Here is a 21832-nt window from a genome sequence, read left to right as displayed (position 1 = left end):
TATAGGATGGAAACTGATAACCGCTGGCCAACTGAAGTTTCTGCCAAGCAGCTTATTATCAAGACTTGTCAAGTGAGTTGCCGTTAACCGAGTTTCTTTAGATGCTACTCGGTTTCAAAACAGATGAGCGTGTATATTTGCAGTTCTGTATTAGCTCTTATTCTGCTAACACAGGGAGCAATTTCCTGAAATGTTGTTTGCTTTTTTTTCTTTGCTTAGGATATTGGTCGAGTCACAGGACCTCCGATACTCAACCCCATAGCTAATGAAGTTTACTTGAATTTTGAAAGTAGTACTCCCTGCCTAGCAGACAAGCATTTCAACTACACCTCCCTGATCGCATTTCACTGTAAGAGAGGCGTGAGCATGGTAAGTGTGCACCTGTTCACAATTTGGGGGCTGAAGCTTGGGCCAGTGAACCAAAGCTGTGAGTCCCGAAAGCGTGCTGCAGAGCTAAGGATGTCCCTACTGAAAACGGGTGCTGTCATAGGTTAGTCAGTGGTGCCTTGAATAATTTAAAGCCGTTAATTTAACAGTGAGTAAGCCCATCCTGAATGAACGGGGCAGACTGCCCAGCGAGCTCACTGTGATGTAAAAACATGAAGTGCATGTGAGCCGAGGTGTGGCATTCAACTTGGCCCACCAGCGTGTAAAAGCGTCAGCTTCTTTTTCCTTCTTAAAAACTGTAACATTAGTGATTTTGTTCTCATTGGGAAGTCAGACAGACTTTTAGTGGCTGTAATCGTTCAGGATGCGACCCCCAAATTTAGAAGTTAGCAAACATAAGATCTCCGGAATCACAACAGCTGTAACAGTTGTAGGTGTTACTTCTAAGGAGGTTATTGATTTCTGTTTTACATGCATTTAAAAATGAGACTGGCTTCCACCCCGAGTACCATTTTGTTGCACAGGGTTTTTGCATACATTTACCCTTGACTTCTACCTGCGAATAGGAGATAAATGGATGGATCATGGCTCCATCATAGTGACTCAGAGCCGCCTGGCTCCCGCAGCCCTGCAGTGGCCGCTGGGACCCCCGCCTTCTGCTCAGGTGGAGAGCTCTTTGCTGTAGGCAGCCCGGCCTCACAGCCCCTTATCTGTGCTTCTGAAGTCTGTAGAGCTCAGAAAACTCCCAATCCTCTCGCATGAAGGGGGGAGGCTACTTGTGGTATTTGTCCGCATAAGGAGAACATTCATACATTTTGCTGCAGAAATATTCATGTGCTTGATTCTAGTACTCTGTGTGTATGTGTGGGGGGTAGGTAATAGAAACAAAGGTCTCAAATTGCTTTTTAACATCTTGAAGCCGATGAATTATAAAGCTCATCTGCCCCGAGGAGCTCAGGTAATGGATTATGGTTCTGGAACGCGTCTTGTAAATTCAGTAGGATACCTTTCTGATTTCTCAGCCTGTCGCAGGTTTGTAAGGGAAAGAGAGCTCTGGCTGCCACATAGGTATTTTGACAGCGGTAGGAAGTGACGTGGCCGGAGCCTGATGCCTGATGAGGAGGGACAGTGTGGTAACTGAGAGGGAAGAAGCAAACCTTGCCGCCTGGGCCGTCTCCATGTGGTGCCGCAAAGCACCTGGGACACGTCACTGTTCACATTGTCCCGAGACTGTCACGGTAACCCTGAGTTCTCAAGGCAGGGCGGAGCTCTGATCAACAGAGTCTTCTTATCTCTTCATACTGTGTGCGTTTACGAGGGCGTGTGGGCGTGTCTCAACAGGCACCCTCCGCCGTGAAGGCAGTGTGGCTTAATCTGTAGAAAGGCTTCCGGTTTTGGTATTTCATTCTTCAGAGGGGATTGGTCTTTTGAAGATCCACCTCTCCTGAGGAGCCCTGGTTATCTCACACGCCAGCCACGTAGAGAAGGTGTGACGGCTTAGTGCTGAAGCTGAATGCACGTGGTCCAGTGCACGCACGGGGGTCTCTCCGATTCTCAGAGCAGCAGCGGGTTGAAAGTGAGCAGTGCTTACTGGGTTTTAGAAACAAGGCATCTCACACGAAATGTGCATTCGAGTTTGGGAAGATCTTTAAGAGATTTTCTTCCCCCGTGGTTTTTATCTTAAACGGGAATATTTTTTCCATTTATGTTCATAGAAAAACAGATGCTCGGCAGCAACTAAAACCGAGATTCCTGACCAGCTGCCCCATCTGTGTTTTTGTGGCTGTTGCTGAGCGAGGGAGGGCATAGACACATGAGTTCAGGACACTTGGCCTGTGGAAAGTCGGGCCGAGTTGTGTGTGGCCCTCATGATGAAAACTGTCAGTTGCTACACACGGAGCAGAGACCCTGCTCGCGAGCGAACTGGAGCGCCTCCCGGCCTCCTCTGAGCAGGCAGGGTCTGTTTCACACCCTCCTCTGACATTGGAAGAACTGCTAGTGGGGACACGGAGACTGTCTCCAAGTGCGGGGCGACTGGAGGTCGCGAGGGGGCCTGGGTGTGTGGGCACGGCTGCCCGGTGGTGCTGTGAGGGCAGAGTCGTGGTCCCTTGCAGCTGGTGGTGGCGACTGTCCCTCCCCCCTGGAGCGAAGCCTCTGTGGGTCACCGAGAGCACCCAGTGGCCTCACAGCCGCGTCTGTGGCTGGGTGGGGGGGGGGGGGGCAGGGGTGGCACCTGCAGCCCCCGGAAGCAGGAGTCTCTCTCTGGCGCTGGCTGGGACACAGAGCCGTGTGGGGGATGCTGTACTTAACTCTCGTGGCTTTCCTTTTGAACAGGGAGTTCCCATGCTGCTGAGGACCAGTGACTGTGACTTTGTGTTTGGGTGGGAGACCCCACTGGTCTGTCCCGACGAAGTGCGGGTGGACGGCTGCTCCCTGACCGACGAGCAGCTGCATTACAGCTTCAACCTGTCCAGCCTTTCCAAGATCCCCTTCAAGGTGATGCGGCTCAGCCAGAGCCCGGCGGCCCTGGGGACACGGCGGCCGGGGTTCTTTCTGACAGCCACTTGTGTTTTAAGTAACAGGACACCTGTGACCACCGAGGCACAGTGTGCTGGGGGGCGGGGGTGGGTAGTGGGCTCAGCCCCGCTCGTGGATGCACAGGATTAGCCTGTCAGGGATTCCAGATCGTGCAGCGAACCAGTCACGGCTAACGCTTGAGTTGTGCTCCATGGTTCGGAGTTTCATTCCTTACGGCTTTGTCAAGATGAAAGGACACAGCGGAGATCAGGAGGCTGCTTGGGGATGGGCGTGTGACCACGTGCCCCATAAGGGCCAGGGCCGGGGCCAGGTGTAGCGTACCTGGCAGAGGCCACGTGGAATTTCCCTCGTGTCTCCCTGCAACCTGGCTTCAAGATAAAGAGGCAGCTGTTTCACTGATTGCAGAGGTAATGGACAGAGGGAGCTAGGATGTCCCCCTGATTTAGATGCATTTGCGTGGGTGGGGGAGGGGGTGGCTTATCTTACTCTCGGCCTGTGTGTCGTGGGCCTGATGTTGACGAAGCCATGGGCATCTTGGATCACTGGTGTTTGGAGGACCGTACATCTCTAGGCCTGTGATCTAGATGTTACTGAGTCATACACTGACGACCATGCCGACCAAATCCCAGCACCTTCCAGGCGATGGATGGTCGCTGGTGAGCAGTGAGCCCAGGGCCCTGGCTCCTGTGATGGAGACCTTGCACAGGTGTGACAGGTGTGCAGGTGGGGGCCAGGCGGGGAAGGCAAGATACATATTTAATTACGCCGTGTCCACTTACTGACCATCAACTCAGTCCTCACCATTCCCGCGTTGCGGGCAGGGAGCTGGGGCTTCGGGAAGGGGATGAGCAGCCCGCGGTCTTGTGGATGGCTCCCTGCCAGAGGCCCGGCTGCGGCGCACAGCCAGCCGTGTGCGGGAGGAGGAGGAAGGCTGGGCCTGGGAGTGGAGGGAGATGTGGGTCCTTCCAGTGGCTGGAGGGAAACGTCCAGACAGCGGGTAAGGCATTGCCCTGCGCGGGGAGGTCAGGATTGGAGAGAAGGAAGGTTAGCACTGAGGCACCCATGCAGAGCCCACAGGCAGCCCCTGCCTTTCTTGCACGAGTGCACCTCCCCGTAGCGATGGCTCCTCTCTGTCTTGAGAGCCACTGACAGCCACACGTGGTGTTGTCTGTCCAGGTGACTCGGGACTCACGCACCTACAGCGTGGGGGTGTGCACCGCGGCGGCGGGCCCGGAGCAAGGAGGCTGTAAGGACGGAGGTGTCTGTCTGCTTTCTGGGACCAAGGGGGCATCTTTTGGACGGCTGGCGTCGATGAGACTGGATTATAGGCACCAGGACGAAGCTGTCATTTTAAGTTATGCCAATGGAGATAATTGTCCTCCAGGTAAATCTTCGTAGCGGGATGCATTTGACGGTCCTGGGAGATGTGGTGTTAGACCTGGCAGCAGGAGGAAACTGAGGCACGAAACTCCAGATGCTGTGAATGCTGACCCCTGGCCCGGACCACGCAGTGTTCCACCCGGGCAGCCCCGGGTGTGAGCGCTTGGGCTCTGAACACACTCTGGCCTGCGAGCCGCTTGTCATGTTGTGGTCCTCGTGTTGGTTTAGGGTGACTGCTCCCGTCAGAGATCCTTTTGAGCATCGCCAGGTGATCGTGCCCAGCGAGGAGAGCGGAGCCGAGGTCGTGCCGGTCATCAGGGTCTCACAGGTGTTCTTTGTTCCAGAAACCGAGGAAGGTGACCCCTGTGTGTTCCCCTTCATATTCAACGGGAAGAGCTACGACGAGTGCGTTCTGGAGGGCAGGGCGAAGCTCTGGTGCTCCACCACCGCGGACTACGATAGAGACCACGAGTGGGGCTTCTGCAGACATTGTACGTAGCGGAGCACGCGTCCGGGCCCAGGCTGCCCCGTAGCCAGTGTCCTTCCCAGGCTCGCGTCGTGCCTGCGCCTTTGTGGGTGTCCAAGTTAATGCAGAAATTTTGTTGTGTGTAGTTTTTCCACATCAGGCCTATTTCCCATAGAGAAAGGACGTGTCTCATTGCTCCAGGGGCGTGTTACGTGACCGTGCATGTGGACCTCAGTAGAGCACAGTTGACGTGCAGGTGTCAGGGGGCCAGCGAGGCCCGCTCGCTCCAGGGATCTGTGTCCGTGGACCGGGTCTCAGCACTGATGGTGCACATTCGTGCTTATGAGAATCTCACTCGTCACAGGTCTGCAGGGTGGCAGTAATCAGAAAGGGCGGGGTCGGGGTGGGGGGGATCCTCCACTGGCTGTCTGCTGGGGGTGGGGGCAGGCTCAGGACAGGGGCGGGGGGTTCTGCATGAGCCGGACATCGCGGCCTTGCTCTGGCGATGCTTGGAGACCAGGGATGTGGGAACCCTGCTCATGTGTGTGGCACAGATACGAGCTCTCAAAGGAAGTGATGAGAAAATGCATAAAAAAATCAGTTGTCGTGAGTGATCAGGGACAAGATGCTACAAAGAGCGTTAAGTGTTAAATTCACGAGGGGACTGATACAGTTTTGTTCGGAGGCTTGTTGCGACAGGATCTTTCTCCTGGTCTGTTGGATGACACGTTTTTAGGTGATTAGAGGTATCTTGTTGCTGTTTTAATTTGTTCTCACCCACGTGTGATCGAATGTGGAGTGTCCGTCCACGGGGAATGGAGCTCGGTCCGCGGGGTCACGAACCCAGGAAGGGACCCTGTGCCCTGAGGGGTCTTGGTCTGTTTCGGGTTAGGATCTGGGCGAATGGAACAGGATGAGCTCTGCCCCTGGCGTGTGGGCAGCGGCCGGCCAACGCAGCTGGGGGGGAGGGAGGGGAGGAGCCGGTGCGGGACCAGGCCACGGTCTGACTTTCCCGCGTGCTGCGCCCCCAGCAAACAGCCACCGGACGTCCGCGATCATCTTCAAGTGTGACGAGGACGCTGATATTGGGAGGCCACAGGTCTTCAGTGAAGTTCGTGGCTGTGAGGTGACATTTGAGTGGAAAACGAAAGTTGTGTGCCCCCCAAAGAAGATGGAGTGCAAGTTCATCCAGAAGCACAAAACCTATGACTTAAGGCTGCTGTCCTCGCTCACCGGCTCCTGGTTCTTTGTCCACGAAGGAGTCTCGTGAGTACCCGCCACCTCTTGTCAGCTGTGACCTTCTCTCGGGCCTGATGGCGATGGGCACATGGCAGTCCACCTTCGTGTCCCCCCAGAGCTGGGGCCGTCATGGAAATCCGGTGCTTGTGATGGCTTGAATGCCCCTGGGCTCTAGGGAACAGCCCGCTGGTGTCTGGCCTAGTGGGCGTGGCCGCTTTGGAAGGCAGAGGAGGACAGAAAGGGAGCCTTTGGAACCAGAAGCTGGCGATCAGCAGTTGGCCGGACACAGAGTCTCGATTGGCATCATGTTTGGAAGGGGCTTCTGTCTGCTGCTGGGGGGGTGTGGGGGGGGGGGGGGGGGGGCGGGGGTGAATTGATTTTCTCAACTCTTTGGCACGAACCCCTTGGGCTTGTGTGGTTCGGGGTTCGTGAGCCGTGGTGGTTGCTCTGTGCACGGCCCCCACTCTGCCCGGCACCCCCAGATCAGGAAGTCCTCAGCCTGGGGCGGGGGCGTGGACTTGGGCCGCAGCTGGTCCCGACCCGAAAGCCCTTCTAAACCGCACGGTCTCAGGGTCCACCCCCACTGGCCTGGTTGACGCGCTCCCGTTTTCAGTAACCGGATAGTCTCTGTCTCAGTGCCGTCTTCAGAGGTGCTCTGGCATACCCGGTTATCACAACGATTACCGTTTCTGACAGTGACGGAGCTGCACCCCAGTGTGCCAGGGGTGCCAGACTAACCTTGCCCCCCTCCCCCATCCCTTTGTGCTGTTCTACAGGTACTATATAAATCTGTGCCAGAAAATATATAAAGGGCCCCTCGACTGCTCGGACCGAGCCAGCATCTGCAAAAAGAGTGCATCTGGTGTCGTCCAGGTCTTGGGGCTCGTTCACACGCAGAAGCTGGACGTCATAGGTAAGGCCCTGGGTCCTTGTGCATGGTTACAGGTGTCTCATCAGAACTGGGAAGGAAAAGGCGTCCTCGTAGGCCAGGAGGCTCAGCACGGGCTTCAGTTGAAACGCCAGATAGAATTCCCAATGGTTGTCCGGCGTTCCAGTAACTCCTGGAACATAAGAGTAAGCACCGCTTTGCATTCTCTGAGGTGGCACGTCCTGGCAGGTGTGTTCAAGAGGGTTCGGCTCTCTTGCGAACATCCTTCCCCACCCGAGAGGGTCACAGTGGTTAAGGTTCTGCTGAATCCCTGCTCCAGCTCTGGGCTGAGCACAGAGTCTGCATAAACACGTGCAAGCATTTATTCGGGAGAGCTGAATGGTTACACAAGAACTTGGCAAAGATAATTCAGGGGTACGTTTTTGTAATATCTTAACAGTTTAGAAAAGTAATAATAATATTGAAGCTTTTTTTAATAGTGTTTGTAGAAAATTCATCTTACAAATGGTTGTTTAGTGAAAGATTCTGTCTTTCGTTGTTTAAAAGAGGAAGGTAGCTGGGGTGCCTGGGTGGCTCAGTGGGTTAAGCGTCCGACTTCGGCTCAGGTCACGATCTTGCGGTTTGTGAATTCGAGCCCTGCGTCGGGCTCTGTGCTGACAGCTCAGAGCCTGGAGACTGCTTCGGATTCTGTGCCTCCTTCTCCCTCTGTCCCTCCCCTGCTCACGCTCTGACTCTCTCATTGACTTTCAATAATAAATAAACATTAAAAAAAAAAAATTTTAAAGGGGAAGGTAGGGCCGCCTGGGTGGCTCAGTTGGTCAAGCATCCGACTCTTGATTTCAGCTCAGGTATGACCTCACAGTTGTGGGTTTGTGGGGATTGGGCCCCACGTGGGGGGCCCTGTGCTGAAAATGCAGAGTCTCCTTGGGACTCTCTCTCTCTCTCTCTCTGCCCCTCCCCCATGGGTGCACGTGTGTGTTCTCTAAATAAATATTTAAATAAAAATAAAAGGAGAAGGTAGATTTTTCTCAGGTAGATACAGTTGGGGTCAGTTGGGGTGTATTAGGGGGACCAGCAAAGAAAAATACCCTTATCTTGTTGGACTAGAGAGGGGCCCCCGGGTTGTCCTGATTAAATCACAGGGGTGACTCGAGTTTGTGTGAGCTGTTGAAAAAGAGGCAGGGAATTCTGTGGGAGCCACTGTGAGTCTTAGAAGCAAACCAGATTCTGCAGGTTGGTGGAGTCCCCCGGAGTGGCCAGCCGTCCCGTGACTCACTGCTGTTTCCCCACGGCTCCCTAAGGGGGCTGAGGGTGGCTCATTGCTCTGCGGTCTCGCGGTTGTACGCGGCTATCGGAGCAGCCTTCGCCTGAGTTTCCCGCAGCTGGCTGACAGGTTTGAATAGTTAAGCCCTCACTGCAGGTTCAGCTAGTAGACGTGTCCTGGTCCCCAGCCCGCCAGGTGAGACCTTCCCTTTTGGTCCCAACAGGATAGCTGTCCAAGGACAGACACGGTGATTGCCACCCTCATTTAGGGGCTGCACCCATCTGGGGCGGGGAGATGGGCCGTCTGTCCCAGGAGCTAACGGTTACCTACAACTGTGCTGTCTGCAGGTGTAGTTCTCAGCAGCTTCGTGGGGTTGGGGTTAGAGTTCGTGTCACCGGTTGGGCAATGAGGTGTGGGAGGTCAAGTGTACTGCCCAGTAGTGTGGGGTGTCTCCAGTAAGATGTGCATTTGTTTGGCCTCATGCTCCAGCACTTTAAGAATGTCTCTGCAAGGGGCGCCTGGGCAGCTCAGTCGGCTAAGCATCTGACTCTTGATTTCAGCTCAGGTCAAGATCCCAGGGTTGTAGGATCGAGCCCTGTGTTGGGCTCTGTGCTGAGCGTGGAACCTGCTTAGGGCTCGCTCGCTCGCTGTCTCCACCGCCCCCCCTCCACCCCGCTTGCGTGCGTGTGCACTCTTGCGTTTTTTTTTTCTCTCTCTCTCAAATAAAAAAATTAAGAAAGAAAAAAAGAATTTCTCTTTAAAGCAGTACTCTTTCCTCCAAAATTTTCCACGGGAGCCCACTATTTAGCATAGAAGCTCAGTGTTTAATACAAGTCCATCCAGTAACAGCTCTGAATCGGGGCAGGGCTGAGGGCCCTGGGCTTTCGGCCGAGCGGTTGGGCCCCTGCGTGTGGAAGAGCGGGGGGGGAGCTGGTGCCGAGGCCCACGTTTCCCCCGTGTCCCCTGCCTCGCGTGGGTGAGGGTCCGGGGCTACAGCGTGTGTGGTGCCCCTGTGAGGGCCCCGCCCTGTGCCCCTGAGCCACAGTCTGCCTGCCGAGCCAGGCTGGGCTCGGGCGCCACCAGGACGGCACTGGGCAGCCACACGTGGTAGCTGGCAGCAGCATGGGACTTGAACTGGCGGCCACGCTGGCTTCTGCGCAACTTGCAGCTGAATGCAAGCGCTCGCTTTCCTCTTAGACCCTGCTCGTCAAGGTCTCGTCACTTTCTTTATCCTCGATCCTTTCAGCAGTGGAAAGATTGGACACAGAGCCGGAAGACCCGAGAAAAACAGAGTTGTTCTGGGTCTGGTTTTCCTCGTTGTGCTTGTCGGTCCGGCACCTGCCCCGTGACCACTGGGGTGCTGAGACGGGGGGATGTGTCGGGAAGGCACCTAGAACGACCCTGCAGTGGTACAGAACTGGAGCAGTGGCGAACGCTGCCCCTGGGGTCCTGCTCTGTGAGCACATGGCGCCGGGCACTCGGCTGCTCGTTGGAAGGTGTTCCCGTGGCGCAGGTGAGGAGACAGGCTTAGAGGCTCAGCAGCCCGGAGTCAGGCAGCCAGTGAGCAGGAATGCTAGGGTTTGCACCCAGGTCTTCTCTAGCCCCACAAGGTGTGTTGTGAGCCGGGAGGCGGTCACCGAGCTTGGCAGAGCTGGGAACCCGGAGTGGAGGACTCAGGAGTCTTCAGAGAGCCGGACGTTCGTTCTTTATAAACCAGGAACGACGTCACTTCCGTTATTTGTGTGTTTCAGGTGACAAAGTCATCGTAACTTATTCAAAAGGTTATCAGTGTGGGGAGAATAAGACCGCCTCTGCCGTCATCGAGTTGACCTGTGCAAAGACAGTGGGCAGACCTTCGTTCAAGAGGTGAGAGAGAGGGTCGGGGCCTCACGGGGGAGCTGTGCAGAGAGTGCACTGGGGGCCCATCAGCATCTTTCCCCATGGTTTTCACTTGCAGGCGTGCAAACGTGCGTGCAGGGAAAGGGTGTTCGGGTGGCCACGGTGGGGAGGGGGCTGTTCGATGTCCTGTAGTGTGCAGGGCTGTTCTGCACCAGGAGGGATTTCCTGGAAAGGGGGCTGGGGCACACGGTCACTTGACTAAAGCCACAAGGTAAGGTGGTATCCGGCCTCCACCCTGAGCATCGTCATAGGACCAGAGGGGTAGCGATTGGCGCCACCTTAAGTCCAGCTGTCCGGGTGGCCTGTCTGAGATCCCCAGGCAGGTGGGGCTGGCACACGGGATGCTCTTGGATGACACTAGAATTTTCCAGGCAACTCTGCAACTAGCATTAGGAGGAGTTGGCCAACAGAGGGAGCGTATGAGCTGCTGTTTGTGAACAAATGATTCTTCCGGAAGCTGGGCTTGAAAAAGGCAGGAGCTGGGAATCGTACGAGGATGGAATCAACATATGAGTTGAAAAAGCTTGCAAAGTAAAGTTCAGAAATTTACGAGCAAATTTTTCCAGTTTTTGGATGTTGCACAGTTTCTGAATTTAACACCACGAAAACAACGCGCTGAACGGTGCCCAACGTTGTCACGTTGCCAGAGAGCCGTACAGTATCTTCCTCGCTAGGCCGGTGTTCCCGGATCTTTGCTGTGAGGCTGCTGAGAAAAGTCCTGTGAGCCTCGCTAGCCCAGAGCTGCCTGCACCCATCGTGGGGGTGGCGAGGGCTTGGTGGCGGGGTGCTTCTGCAGGAACCCAGGGCTCAGGACTGACCGGAGCCCTGAAAGCCAGTGAGCCTCTTCCCAGCACGAGAGGCCTGATGTCGCAGCCGCCCCCGTGTGTGGCTGGGCGTGACCGCAGCCCATGCTTCCTCCTTCCAGGTTCGACCTGGACAGTTGCACTTACTACTTCAGCTGGGACTCTCGGGCTGCCTGTGCCGTGAAGCCCCAGGAGGTGCGGATGGTGAACGGGACCATCACCAACCCTAGAAATGGCAAGAGCTTCAGCCTCGGAGATATTTATTTTAAGTAAGTGAAACATTTTCCTTTTGAGCACTGAACTGTATTCAAAATTAAACCAGCAATTTAGATCTTTCCCGGTGGGGGGGGAGTGGAGGAGGAGAGCCGCAAGATAAATGGGCCTGTGTGTGTTAGTTACTGTTTCTAGGTAGATGTCCTATTTTGCTTAAAACTGAGGGACAGCATTACTCAACTATGAAGTTTTAACACCAAAGATGGTGAATTCTCTTGAGTGTAAAAATAAAGTCACCCCTTCTCCTTCACTTCTTGATAAGCCCAGGGGGCAAAGCTGAAACCCGAAAGAGTTTTTGATCAGGAATCCCTGGGCTTACTGGTTTGTGAAAATAGAGTGTCCCAGCAGTGTCCCCGGAGCCGTTCCTGAGGTCAGGTGGCCGTATGTGCTGGCTGCACCCGCGGCAAGCGAAGCAGGTGTGCTGTGGGCGCACCGGTGCCCAGAGCGCGGGGCGGGAGGCAAGTTGGTGCCCTCGGGGGTCTTCGTGGGCTCCCAGGCTGGCCAAGGTGGAGAAGGGCAGTGTCCTGCGGCCCTGTGCTTGTTCACAGGTGTCTGGGTCTCTAGTAAATGGGTTTCTTGAAGGACTGGAGCCATTACTGTCTTTTCCATTTCTTCAGGCTGTTCAGTGCCTCTGGGGACATGAGGACAAATGGGGACAAGTACCTGTATGAAATCCAGCTTTCCTCCATCACGAGCTCCAAAAACCCGGCGTGCTCTGGGGCCAACATCTGCCAGGTTAAACCAAATGACCAACACTTCAGCAGGAAAGTTGGAACTTCTGATAAAACCAAGTACTACGTTCAAGGTAATTGCTGTCCATTAACGTTCCGTGTCCCGCTTCCTTGGAAGGGCCTTACGCTTTCCCTGAACTAACACCCTTCTGTTGAAATGCCACATTTTAAAGCAGAAGCCCTGGTCTGATTCCGTGTCTTGATACGTGTTCATCAAGACGGGTCGAACAGGTGTAAGATGAACGTTTCACTGTAGGTAAAATTCACCTTAGACTTGGTCTGCGCCAGGGGGTGTGAGGTGGGGGTGTAGAAGGTGAAGTGTGTGCGTCCAGAACTGCCTTTGATGTGGTTTTAGTCGTGTTCTTTACTTCGCAATTTCAGATGCTATTACACAAGGATGAGAAATTTTACATTTGTCAGAAGGATGAAAAGAAAGGATAAACAGTCTTTAAAAGGTCAAGTGCGTGTTTCCGTGCTCAGACGCTGAGTGCACGCGTCACCGCGCTTGGCCGTGCCCGACGGGCAAGGCGGAGGTACCCGTCACGTCAGCCTGATTTGCTTTCGTGATTCCACACCAAGGAGCAGTAACCCCCGCGGTTCTCTTTTCTAGCAATTCTGGGTTGGATTTACTCGTACCTGTGCGCATCGTGCGCATTTACTTATTCGGGGTTAATTAAACCCCTTTTAGACCTTGTCGCTTTCTGCATTCACCAGCACTAGAAAGTAAGTTTAGTTTTAAGACCACTTGTTGCGTTGCATGAAGAAGTGCAGATTGAATCTCTTCCTGAGTCTTCATTCATTCGAGACGGCAAGAGTAGGAAGCTGCCACGGGCTCCCCCATCAGCTTGTGGACATGGGCCCGCGTGCCGGCCTCGTGGGACAGTCCGTTCAGGCCTTGCCTCAGCCAGTTATGCGTGAGAACACGTAGGGCCTCCCGAGCCCAGCCCGCATGGGCCGGGGCTCAGGGCTCCCTGTGTGCGGACGTGACCGCCTCGCACACGGAACCCGGTGGCTGTCCAGCGGTGGCTCGCTGTGAAGTTTGAGCCACCTGCAAAGTTTGGGGAGGGCAGCGTCCGCACAAGGCTCCCTCACCTCTGACACCGAGTGGGAGTTTTGGGGGGCTTCCCCCGCCACCCTCAGGTCTGGTCCTTCGCTGGGACTCAGAACTCACGGAGAGCTGTTACTGCCACCGTTAAGGATGACAATTGGTGGAGGGGAGAAGCACGCAGGGTGACATCCAGGAGGGAGCCAGATGCTTCCGTCATCCTCTCCCTGTGGAATCGGGCTGTGACCGTACACACGGAGCGTCGCCAACCGGGGAAGCTCGCGTCTCCGTGTCCAGGGGTTTTATTGTGGTTCCATCACAGAGGCTTGTTTGGTTGGCCCGCCGGTTGCTTGGTTCCCCATCTGGTCCATTTCGGTCTCCGGATGAGCGGGTACCACGTGGCCAGTCCCCATTCTGAATCCTGTGAACTGAGGACAAAGGCCAGACCTCTCCTGGGGTCAAGGTTCAAGTCTTTCCTGCTCCCGGACTTCAGGCGGGGGGCCCTGTAAGGAGTGTCAGGTGGCCTGTGAGAACGCGTACATGTGAGACCTTTGAAGAAGGCCCTTTACGTGAGATCTTAAGTCTGTGCGGGCGTTTTACAGACCACGAGGACATCATTGAAATGTCGATGGTAACGTTGTGTGGTTGTGTCATACTTCCTTTTTGACAGACGGGGATCTAGATGTGGTGTTTGCCTCGTCCTCTAAGTGTGGAAAGGATAAGACGAAGTCTGTGTCTTCCACCATCTTCTTCCACTGTGACCCTCTGGTGAAGGACGGGATCCCCGAGTTCAGCCACGAGACCGCCGACTGCCAGTATCTCTTCTCTTGGTACACGTCTGCCGTGTGTCCCCTAGGGTGAGTGCGCGGGCCGGGCCGCTTTCCCCTTTCTGCGCACGCTCACCAGCCGCACGCCAACCCGCTCTCCCCTGACTCAGCTCGAGCACGTATTTGTGTGTGTTCTGCCCCACCTAGTGTGGGGATATTCAAGTGTGCACAAACACCGGAGAGGCAAGCCCCACGCGGCCAGCACGCGGCCTCACTGGCTGTCCAAGCGTCGCCCCTGTCTGCTCCCCCATGGCCACCGCCCACCATTCCCAGAGCACCCCCATCTGCCAGTAGGCACGCACGAGGCCTGAGTGTGCCCGCTTTCTTTCCGGCCTCCCCCATGCTGCCTCACGGCAAGCCAATGCTGAGCCTCGTCTTTGTGTTCCTAGCGCATTTTTCCTTGGGTTCCAGTGCAGATTATTATATGGTAAAGGTCGCTTTACCTTGAGCGAGGTAGTGTTTACGTTTGGACGAAGGAAAACTTGTTCTACAGAGTTTGAAGATCAGGCATAGGCCAGGTCTTGCGTACGCATGTGGGAATGTGCATTTCTGTGCCAAGGGAAGGGTGATCTTGGCCTCTGTGTGGCCTCAGGGAACTCTCTCTTCTTGTGCCCCAGGGCCTTTGCTCCTCTGCCCAGTTCACTGTCAGGTTTAGAGACCTTCATCTGGAACAAAGTGCTACAGCTTGCTTTCCTCTTGGATTTGTTTTCTTCCCATTTCATCCAGGTCCTTCTCTTACAGAAGCGTTTTCAGTCTCTGTCTGAGACTACAATCAAGAGAAAAAGGAGTTCTTGCCATGCACTGGTTTCCTTTGTGTCCTGAAGGAATGTTTCTCTGCAGTCCCTAGAAACCGTGGTAGGAACAGTGGGAGGAGTCCCAGATCACATCTGTTAGATCTTACATGAGTTTTCATTTTTAAAAAGAGTCAGCTTTGTCTGAAGTTTTCCAGGAACATGAACGCAAGGCAAGTCTTAAATTTCTAGACGTTGGTGCCGTATAAACAACACACACAGAGTTGTGTTGTTAAGCATCTGACTTCGGCTCAGGTCGTGATCTTGAGATTCTTGAGTTCAAGCCCTGCATCTGGCTCTGTGCTGACAGCTCAGAGCCTGGAGCCTGCTTCAGATTCTGTGCCTCCCTCTCTGTCTCTGCCCCTCCGCCACTCATGCTCTGTCTCTGTCTCTCTCTCTCTCTCTCTCTCTCTCTCAAAAATAAACATTAAAAAATTAAAACGCAAAACACACAGTGAAGTTAAGAACCAGTAATGAGAAATTAACTGAAAAATAGAAATACATTTGCAAACTAAAACACACTTGAAAATGATTCCTGGCTCCCAGGAGAACCCAAAAGTAGCAGTGAGGACACGCCTAGAAGTGAGTGACGATGCGCCTCTCCCATTGGGACGCGGGGGTGCGTCCCAGGTGCTCCTGAACGAACTCCTGTCCCTCGGGGTCCACAGAGCACGTGTGGGGGCGTCCCCGCTCGAGCACACAGCGGCCAGTGCCTCCACGCTGGAACCGAACACTGAGGTCGTCGTCCGGTTTGGAACCAGATTATTTGGCTCAGGCTGAATGCTGATGGGTGCAGTTATCCTCACGCAGTTGAGCCGTCGGTTGCTCTCTGACCCAGTCTGAATCAAGAAGTTTTCTGAACCGTATCTGCACCTGTAGCCTCCAGTTCATCGCGGGTGTGGCCCATCAGTTGCCTTCTCTCCTCCCGAGCAGCCCGTATAGTCCCTGTAGCCTGCCTCTCTGCCTTCCCAGGGCGGGAAGAACTTTGCTAGAGGATTCTGTTACTGTAGGTGCCCTGAGTGCAGGCACGAAGGGTCGGAAGTGTCCAGTCACTACACGGACATCTGGTTCTCTGAGCAGAAGGTCCGTCGTGGTTTTTCTAGCTTTGTGTTCGTTAATTTGTACTATTTCCTTGAGTGTTTAAGGTCATAGAAATACGCTGCTCTTTCCCACACGTGGGCGGGACTCGTGCCGTCCTAGCTGCTTGAGGGGCGGTCGTGTTGGTCCAGGGACGTGCCTCCCGGACGCGGCAGCCCGGATGGAGCGTCTGTGTTGTGTCCAGCCGTGTCCCGTGCGTGTTCCCTCAGCCCTCATGAGGCACCGACGGTGTGTCCTGAGACGAGGTGGAGGGGACAGAAGCCTGCCCCCGGCGGTGACTGCTTGTCCCCAGGGAGGGGAGCTGTGGTCCTGGGAAGATGAGTGTTGCCGGTTTATCCCTGCTGTGGCCTCCCAGGTGCCTCTGTGCCCTGCAGCCATCCGCAGGGGGTGGGGGGGGGGCTGGCCGCCACGGAGTAGGCCACGCTCCTCCGTAAGAGTTGCCCGCGTGGCTCCGGGCGGTGCATTCCACCAGCTCTCCGGTCCCGCCGCCGTGTCGTTGAGGACCCTGTCCTGCTGTTCTCCACACCCCGGGCTGGGAACTGCTCTGGCTGTGGCTGCCGTGGCACGCCGCCAAAGGACGTGGCTTCCTTTCAGGGTGGGCCTTGATGGTGACGGTGCGGGCGAGGACACGCAGGAGCACAAGGGGCTGTCGGAGAGAAGCCAGGCGGTCGGGGCTGTGCTGAGCCTGCTGCTCGTGGCGCTCACTGGCTGTCTGCTGACCCTGCTGCTTTACAAGAAGGAAAGGAGGTAAGGAGAGGGGAGCAGGTGTGCCCCGAGGCCAGTGCTTCAAGGTCGAGTCCTGGGATCTGTGTGTGTGTGTGTGTGTGTGAACCATGGAAACGGTCTCCGAAGTCGTGTAAACATCCGCGTTTCTGGGACGAGGTGACTATCTGACTCCCAGGCGTGTGAGTCAGGCCCTGGTGGTCGTGTCGTGTAGGAGACGCCGCGCAGGCACTAAGCCTGGCCTGTTTCTAGGATGTTGGTCTCTGAATGTGTCCTAAGAGACAGCAAATGAGCACGTCTTATGAGCAGGCTTCCTTCTGATCAGCTGACCCCTCTACACGGTCCTCCCCTTCCTCCCGTTTACTAGATGCCTACCATGTGCCAGGCATGACGCCGTCTTCTTGGCTCACGGTCTCTGGGTAAAAGGGCTTGTCACCACATTTCCGTGTGGTGTGTGAATGAGGCACAGGGCCCATGAGCCCTGTGCGTGGTCCTCCCTGGCAGGTGGGAGAGGGCGTCCAGAAGTCCTGAGTGTGGCTGTCCCGGCCCAGAGAGGCAGGTACTGGAACGAAGAATCCGGGCCGAGGGTCTGGGCATGAGTTTTGGCGCACGTCTCCGTGCAGCCCTGGGGTGGGAGGAAGATGTGCTCTTGTCATAGTCACACGGGACAAAGCAGAAGCCCACGGTGGGTAACTTGCACTTGCCTTTGCTAGACCACTGAGAGAGGAAGCAGGTTTCGAATCCAGTTCCGTCTGCTTCCAAAATGTTCTTTTCACTGAACTCGTGTATAACCCAGCTGCTGTGGGTTTAGCGTGCCCGTGCCATGGAGGGATGTGCCTGTGGGGGCTGCAGGCTTCTCTGTGAGCAGATGCGCAAGGTGCCAGGACCGTGGAGGGGCGGGTGTGCGAGGGGCTGGGGCCGGGAGGACTGGCACGCGAGATGCCAGGGCTGCGGAGGGGCGGGTGGGCGAGGGGCCGGGGCCAGGGAGGGCCGGGAGGACTGGCACGCGAGATGCCAGGGCTGCGGAGGGGCCGGGGAGGGCTGGCTGGGCGGTTCTCCTGCCCGGCTGGTCCCGCCCGCAGTGACCGCCCGCCCCGCAGGGAGACGGTGGTCAGCAGGCTGAGCAGCTGCTGCAGGAGGAGTGCCAGCGTGTCCTACAAATACTCAAAGGTAACGTCCCGTCACCCCCGTCGCCCCCGCCCCACTGTTGAGCTGTCTGTGCCCTGATGGTGTCAGCCTGTGACGAGGAAGACGCCACCACAGGCCTTTTGAAGGAGAAAAGGGAAAGGTCAGCTGTCGCTCTGAACCCGAGCGCACTCCGTGTCCTTCCTGCCTTCAGGTTTTATCATCGCGGCTGCGGCTGGTTTTCTCAGAACATTTAATATTTCAGTCGCTTCTACTTTGGGGGCTGTTCTAAAAACTAAATAAATAATGAACGTGTCTGTGCATCTGGCACCTGATGAGTCCCTTCAGATAAACTTCCCCCGGACAGGTGTTGTTCGGGTAATGGGCACACGCGTGCTCGTGGCTCTCGGTCCTCCAGCCAGATTGCGTCCTCAGAGGTTTCGCTCAGACACAGTCCCGTCCAGCCCCCGCGGCTTCTCGTGCCGCACGGCCCCTCCCGTCCCCTGGGTGCCGGTGACCTGCCAGCCTGACACCAGCTGCCTCGTGGGGTCCAAGCGGGAGCCGACGGTCGCCAGCCTTCCCTTCCTTTCCGGGTGGGGGACCCGGGAAGCAGGGAAGGGGTTCCCCAACTCAGGCAGGTCACGGAAGGGAGGGTCACAGAGGAGCGGCGTGGCCTGGGGCCTCAGAGGGGCTCCAGGGTGTGGCCTCGTCCCTGGCAGGTGAACAAGGAGGAGGAGGCGGATGAGAACGAAACCGAGTGGTTGATGGAAGAGATCCAGGTGCCGGCCCCAAGGCCCGGGAAGGAAGGGCAGGAAAACGGCCACATTACCACGAAGTCCGTGAAGGCCGAAGCCCTCACCTCCCTGCACGGGGACGACCAGGACAGCGAGGACGAGGTCCTGACCATCCCGGAGGTGAAAGTGCAGGCGGGCAGGGGGACCGGGTCAGCGAGCGTGCAGCACGGGAGGAACGCGCAGAGGAAGGGGCTTCGGGAGAGCGCGGATGGCGCGGGGGTGCTGGTGAGAGGGGACAGGGCCCGCAGAGGGAGGCCCAGGCCCGCACAGCAGAAGCCCGCACAGCCCGGCAGCCTGGCGTCCTTCCACGACGACAGCGACGAGGACCTCTTACACATCTAGTCTCCTGGCGCCTACAGGGGACGCGGGTCCGTGGCGTCGCCGAGCACCTCCAACCAAATAAGACTTCAGTTCGATGATGCTTCTATCATTTTTGCCTTTAACAAGAACTGTCTCAAAAGGGAAGAGTTTTTGTGATGGGGGAGAGGGTGAGGAGGTCAGGTTTACAGTCCTCGGAACGTGGCTCTGCCCCTGTCGTGGGGGCGGTGCAGGGCCCCGGGTTTTGTCCCCAGTCCTCAGAAGCATGGCTGCCGTGCGCTTCGTAACGTGCGCCCGGGCCAGACGCATCTTGGAACAGAGGGCTGTGTATTCGAGAAAAACCCTTGCTGCTTTAGGCCCTGTGGGGTATTTGACCATTATATTTTAGCATTTAATTCTCTCCTCCTATTTATTGACTTTGACAATTACTCAGGTTTGCAAAAAAGGAAAAACAAAAAAAAAAAACACAAAAAACAAAACAAAAAAAAAACAAACAAACAACCCAACAGTTTCTTCGTGACAGCGGGGGTGACGGTGGTTCATCCCCGGTCGGAAGGGGAAGCTGTCGGTGTGCTAGGAAAGTCCATATGAGATTTTGAACTGGTCAATAATGTAGCCTGTAAGTTAGAATGCTCCAATCTGTCCCTTCCTTTTTGCTTCCTGTTTCTTAAGGGAACACGCACGTGCGCGCACACACACACGTGCACGCGCACACGCATGTGCAGGGTCCCCGAGTGCCTAGGCTTTGGAGGGTTCGCCTGCTCTCTGCCCTTAGTCAGTAACGGCTGCAGCGTTTTGCATGACGTCTTCAATCCTAGGTGCACAGAGCACACTTATCAGTATTTCTTTCGCCGGCTGGTGAATTCAAACAACCCACCCAAAGATTATTTTTGTGTGTGTATGAGGATGGAGTTGAGATGTCAGAGAAAATAACTTTCCTCCAGATTTGGGGGATAGGTCTCACCTCTTCAGGTTCTCATGATACCACCTTTACTGTGCTTATTTTTTTAAGAAAAAAAAAAAAGTGTTTATCAACCATCCGACCTATAAGAAGCCTTAATTTGCACAGTGCGTGACTTACGGAAATTGCATGAAAGCCGATGGGCCAGCATCTCGCCCTAGCGTTGCACTTGGGGATCCCGCTCTGGGGGTGCTGGGTCGGCCTCTCGGTGCTGCGGGACTGGAGGGCGGGGCCGCTGTCCTTCCCTCGCTGTTGGCACCTTTCTCGAAGTGTTTAATGAATGACTTTTCTCGAATTCTAGAATTGTACATAGACTCAGTGGTATTCATGTACTGAGAAAACCACCCTACGGTGGTTCCTTGGTGTTTGTACTCCGTTTGGCTGGCTAATTTGATTTCAACATGAGTGTATTTTTTAAAATTGATTTCTTTCCTCATTTTTTTTCAATCAAATTTACTGTAATATAAAGTATTCAACAATTTCAATAAAAGATAAATTATTAGTCGGGTGTTACTGCGTTGTCCTTACAAGTTGCCCAGCGCGTTGCCGAGCCTGGCCGCCCGTCTGTTCTTCTGTGCCGTTGGGGAAGATGCCCGCGTTTGGGCTCCTGCCGCGGGGCCCCCCTGGCCCTTCGTGTGCAGCACCACCGTGCGCTCGCTGGCGTCCTTCCGGTGGGCAGGTCTCATTTCATCTTTCCTTGCGAGAAAGCGCACCTCCGGCTAGTCCCAGGTTCCCGGAGCGAGCACGTGGGAGTGCAGGTTCCGGCACTGCAGGCAGGCACGGGGGCGGGCCGCCCTGTGTGTCGCGGGAGTGGGGGGGTGGCTTCTCTTTGGTCAGTCGTCACCCCGACTAGTGACGAGAGCTTCCTAGACGCTAGTGGGAAAGCGGACAAAGCAGAAAGTTGCAGCGGCAAGCAGACGTCTCGGAGTCAACATCTCTCCCTCCCTTCCCCTCATTTGTTCGTCGACGTCGTTTCTTCTGCCCCTGACACTTGGGTCTTACAAAAGTGTGCGTTACCGCCCAGGAGTCACGGGTGCTCGGGCACTGTGTCCGGAGGGCTGTTCTCCCAGCACCCCCTCCCTCTAAGACACAGGAAGCCCACTTCAGGCAGGGGGCAGGAGGTCAGAAAGGCCACTTGCAGTCATGCGCTGGCCCTGTTGGTGAACTTGACCGCAGGGGTCTTTGTACCCCTGGCTGCCTGCCGAGCACGCGGCTTGTGGCCGGCAGGTGGAGGGTGACAGGTGGCCCCGTGTGTGAGGGCATTCGCTCTGACCCTTAGGAACCTGGACTAGAGCTAGCCCTGGGCTTGGAAGACAGTCCCCGTCCTTGCCGTGGCACGTAGTTGCGGGAAAACGCGCCCTGATGGCAGATAGGAACTATGATGTCTTCAGAAGTGACTTTATTGATAAGAGTACAGCCCTGATACTCAGTGTCCTTTCAGCCAACTTTTCTGTGCCCTTTGGAGACTGTCCAAGGACGGCAGAGAAGTGGAGTAAGTGGGGGATGAGCACGATGTAGGCAAACCTTGTGTCGAGGAAAATCCATGTCTACAAGTCTGTTCTTACTCGGAACGTTTAAAAACAGTTGAAACCAGCCCTCCTCCGCCAACCACTGAGGTCATACGGCACACACGACGACCCGGCAGGAAGGCTGACTCCACCTGGGCGTTTAAAACAGTACTCTGGTGGGGGGCGGGCAGGGGGGCACCTGGGTGACTCGTTCAGTTGAGTGTCAGACTCTAAATTTCGGCTCAGGTCGAGATCTCACAGTTTGTGAGTTCAAGCCCCGTGTCGGGCTCAGTGCCGACAGCTCGGGGTCTGCTTGGGATTCTCTCTCTCTCTCTCTCTCTCTCAAAATAAATTAAAAAAAAATGTTTGAAATTCCTAATTGGCACATAAGATTTTTTTTTTTTTTTAACATTTATTTTTGAGAGAGCACGAGCAGGGGAGGGGTAGAGAGAGAGGGAGACCTGGAATCTGAAGCAGGCTCCAGGCTCCAAGCTGTCAGCGCAGAGCCTGAGGTGGGGCTCGAACCCACGAACCAAGAGATCATGGCCTGAGCCAAAGTCGGACGCTTAACTGACTGAGCCGCCCAGGTCCCCGGCACACAAGATTTTTAATATAAATGCAAAATTCCACCTAAAGGTAAGACTGTTTTTGCTGTTGGTAAAAATACTGAAATAAAATAAAGTGAAACAGAATAAGAAAATAACAAAACCGTACTTTGGGGAGCCTGATCCTTTGTGTGAGTCACAGAACCGATGGGCGTGCAGGTCCTACAG

At 55.4% G+C, this 21832-nt stretch overlaps 1 protein-coding gene across 1 annotated transcript in view; it reads left to right on the top strand.

Annotated features, from left to right (window-relative positions):
* IGF2R (insulin like growth factor 2 receptor) overlaps positions 1-20053 on the top strand; it is a 103540-nt gene extending 83487 nt beyond the window's left edge. Inside the window, exons 36-48 of the mRNA XM_019412710.2 lie at positions 220-369; positions 2722-2883; positions 4102-4309; positions 4650-4796; positions 5803-6037; positions 6787-6923; positions 9915-10029; positions 10988-11134; positions 11756-11943; positions 13585-13771; positions 16225-16377; positions 17454-17523; positions 18198-20053. Coding sequence (XP_019268255.2) covers positions 220-369; positions 2722-2883; positions 4102-4309; positions 4650-4796; positions 5803-6037; positions 6787-6923; positions 9915-10029; positions 10988-11134; positions 11756-11943; positions 13585-13771; positions 16225-16377; positions 17454-17523; positions 18198-18614 — 2316 coding nt within the window. The 3' untranslated portion in view covers positions 18615-20053. The remainder of the gene's footprint in view (positions 1-219; positions 370-2721; positions 2884-4101; positions 4310-4649; positions 4797-5802; positions 6038-6786; positions 6924-9914; positions 10030-10987; positions 11135-11755; positions 11944-13584; positions 13772-16224; positions 16378-17453; positions 17524-18197) is intronic.
* Positions 20054-21832: the final 1779 nt, after the last annotated feature.

This window comes from Panthera pardus, unplaced genomic scaffold (genome assembly GCF_024362965.1).
Source record: "Panthera pardus isolate Hobbes unplaced genomic scaffold, ASM2436296v1 HiC_scaffold_17, whole genome shotgun sequence".
Classification (NCBI taxonomy): domain Eukaryota; kingdom Metazoa; phylum Chordata; class Mammalia; order Carnivora; family Felidae; genus Panthera; species Panthera pardus.
The sequence above is the reverse complement of the archived record's forward strand: the minus strand, read 5'-3'. Positions and strand labels throughout refer to the sequence as shown.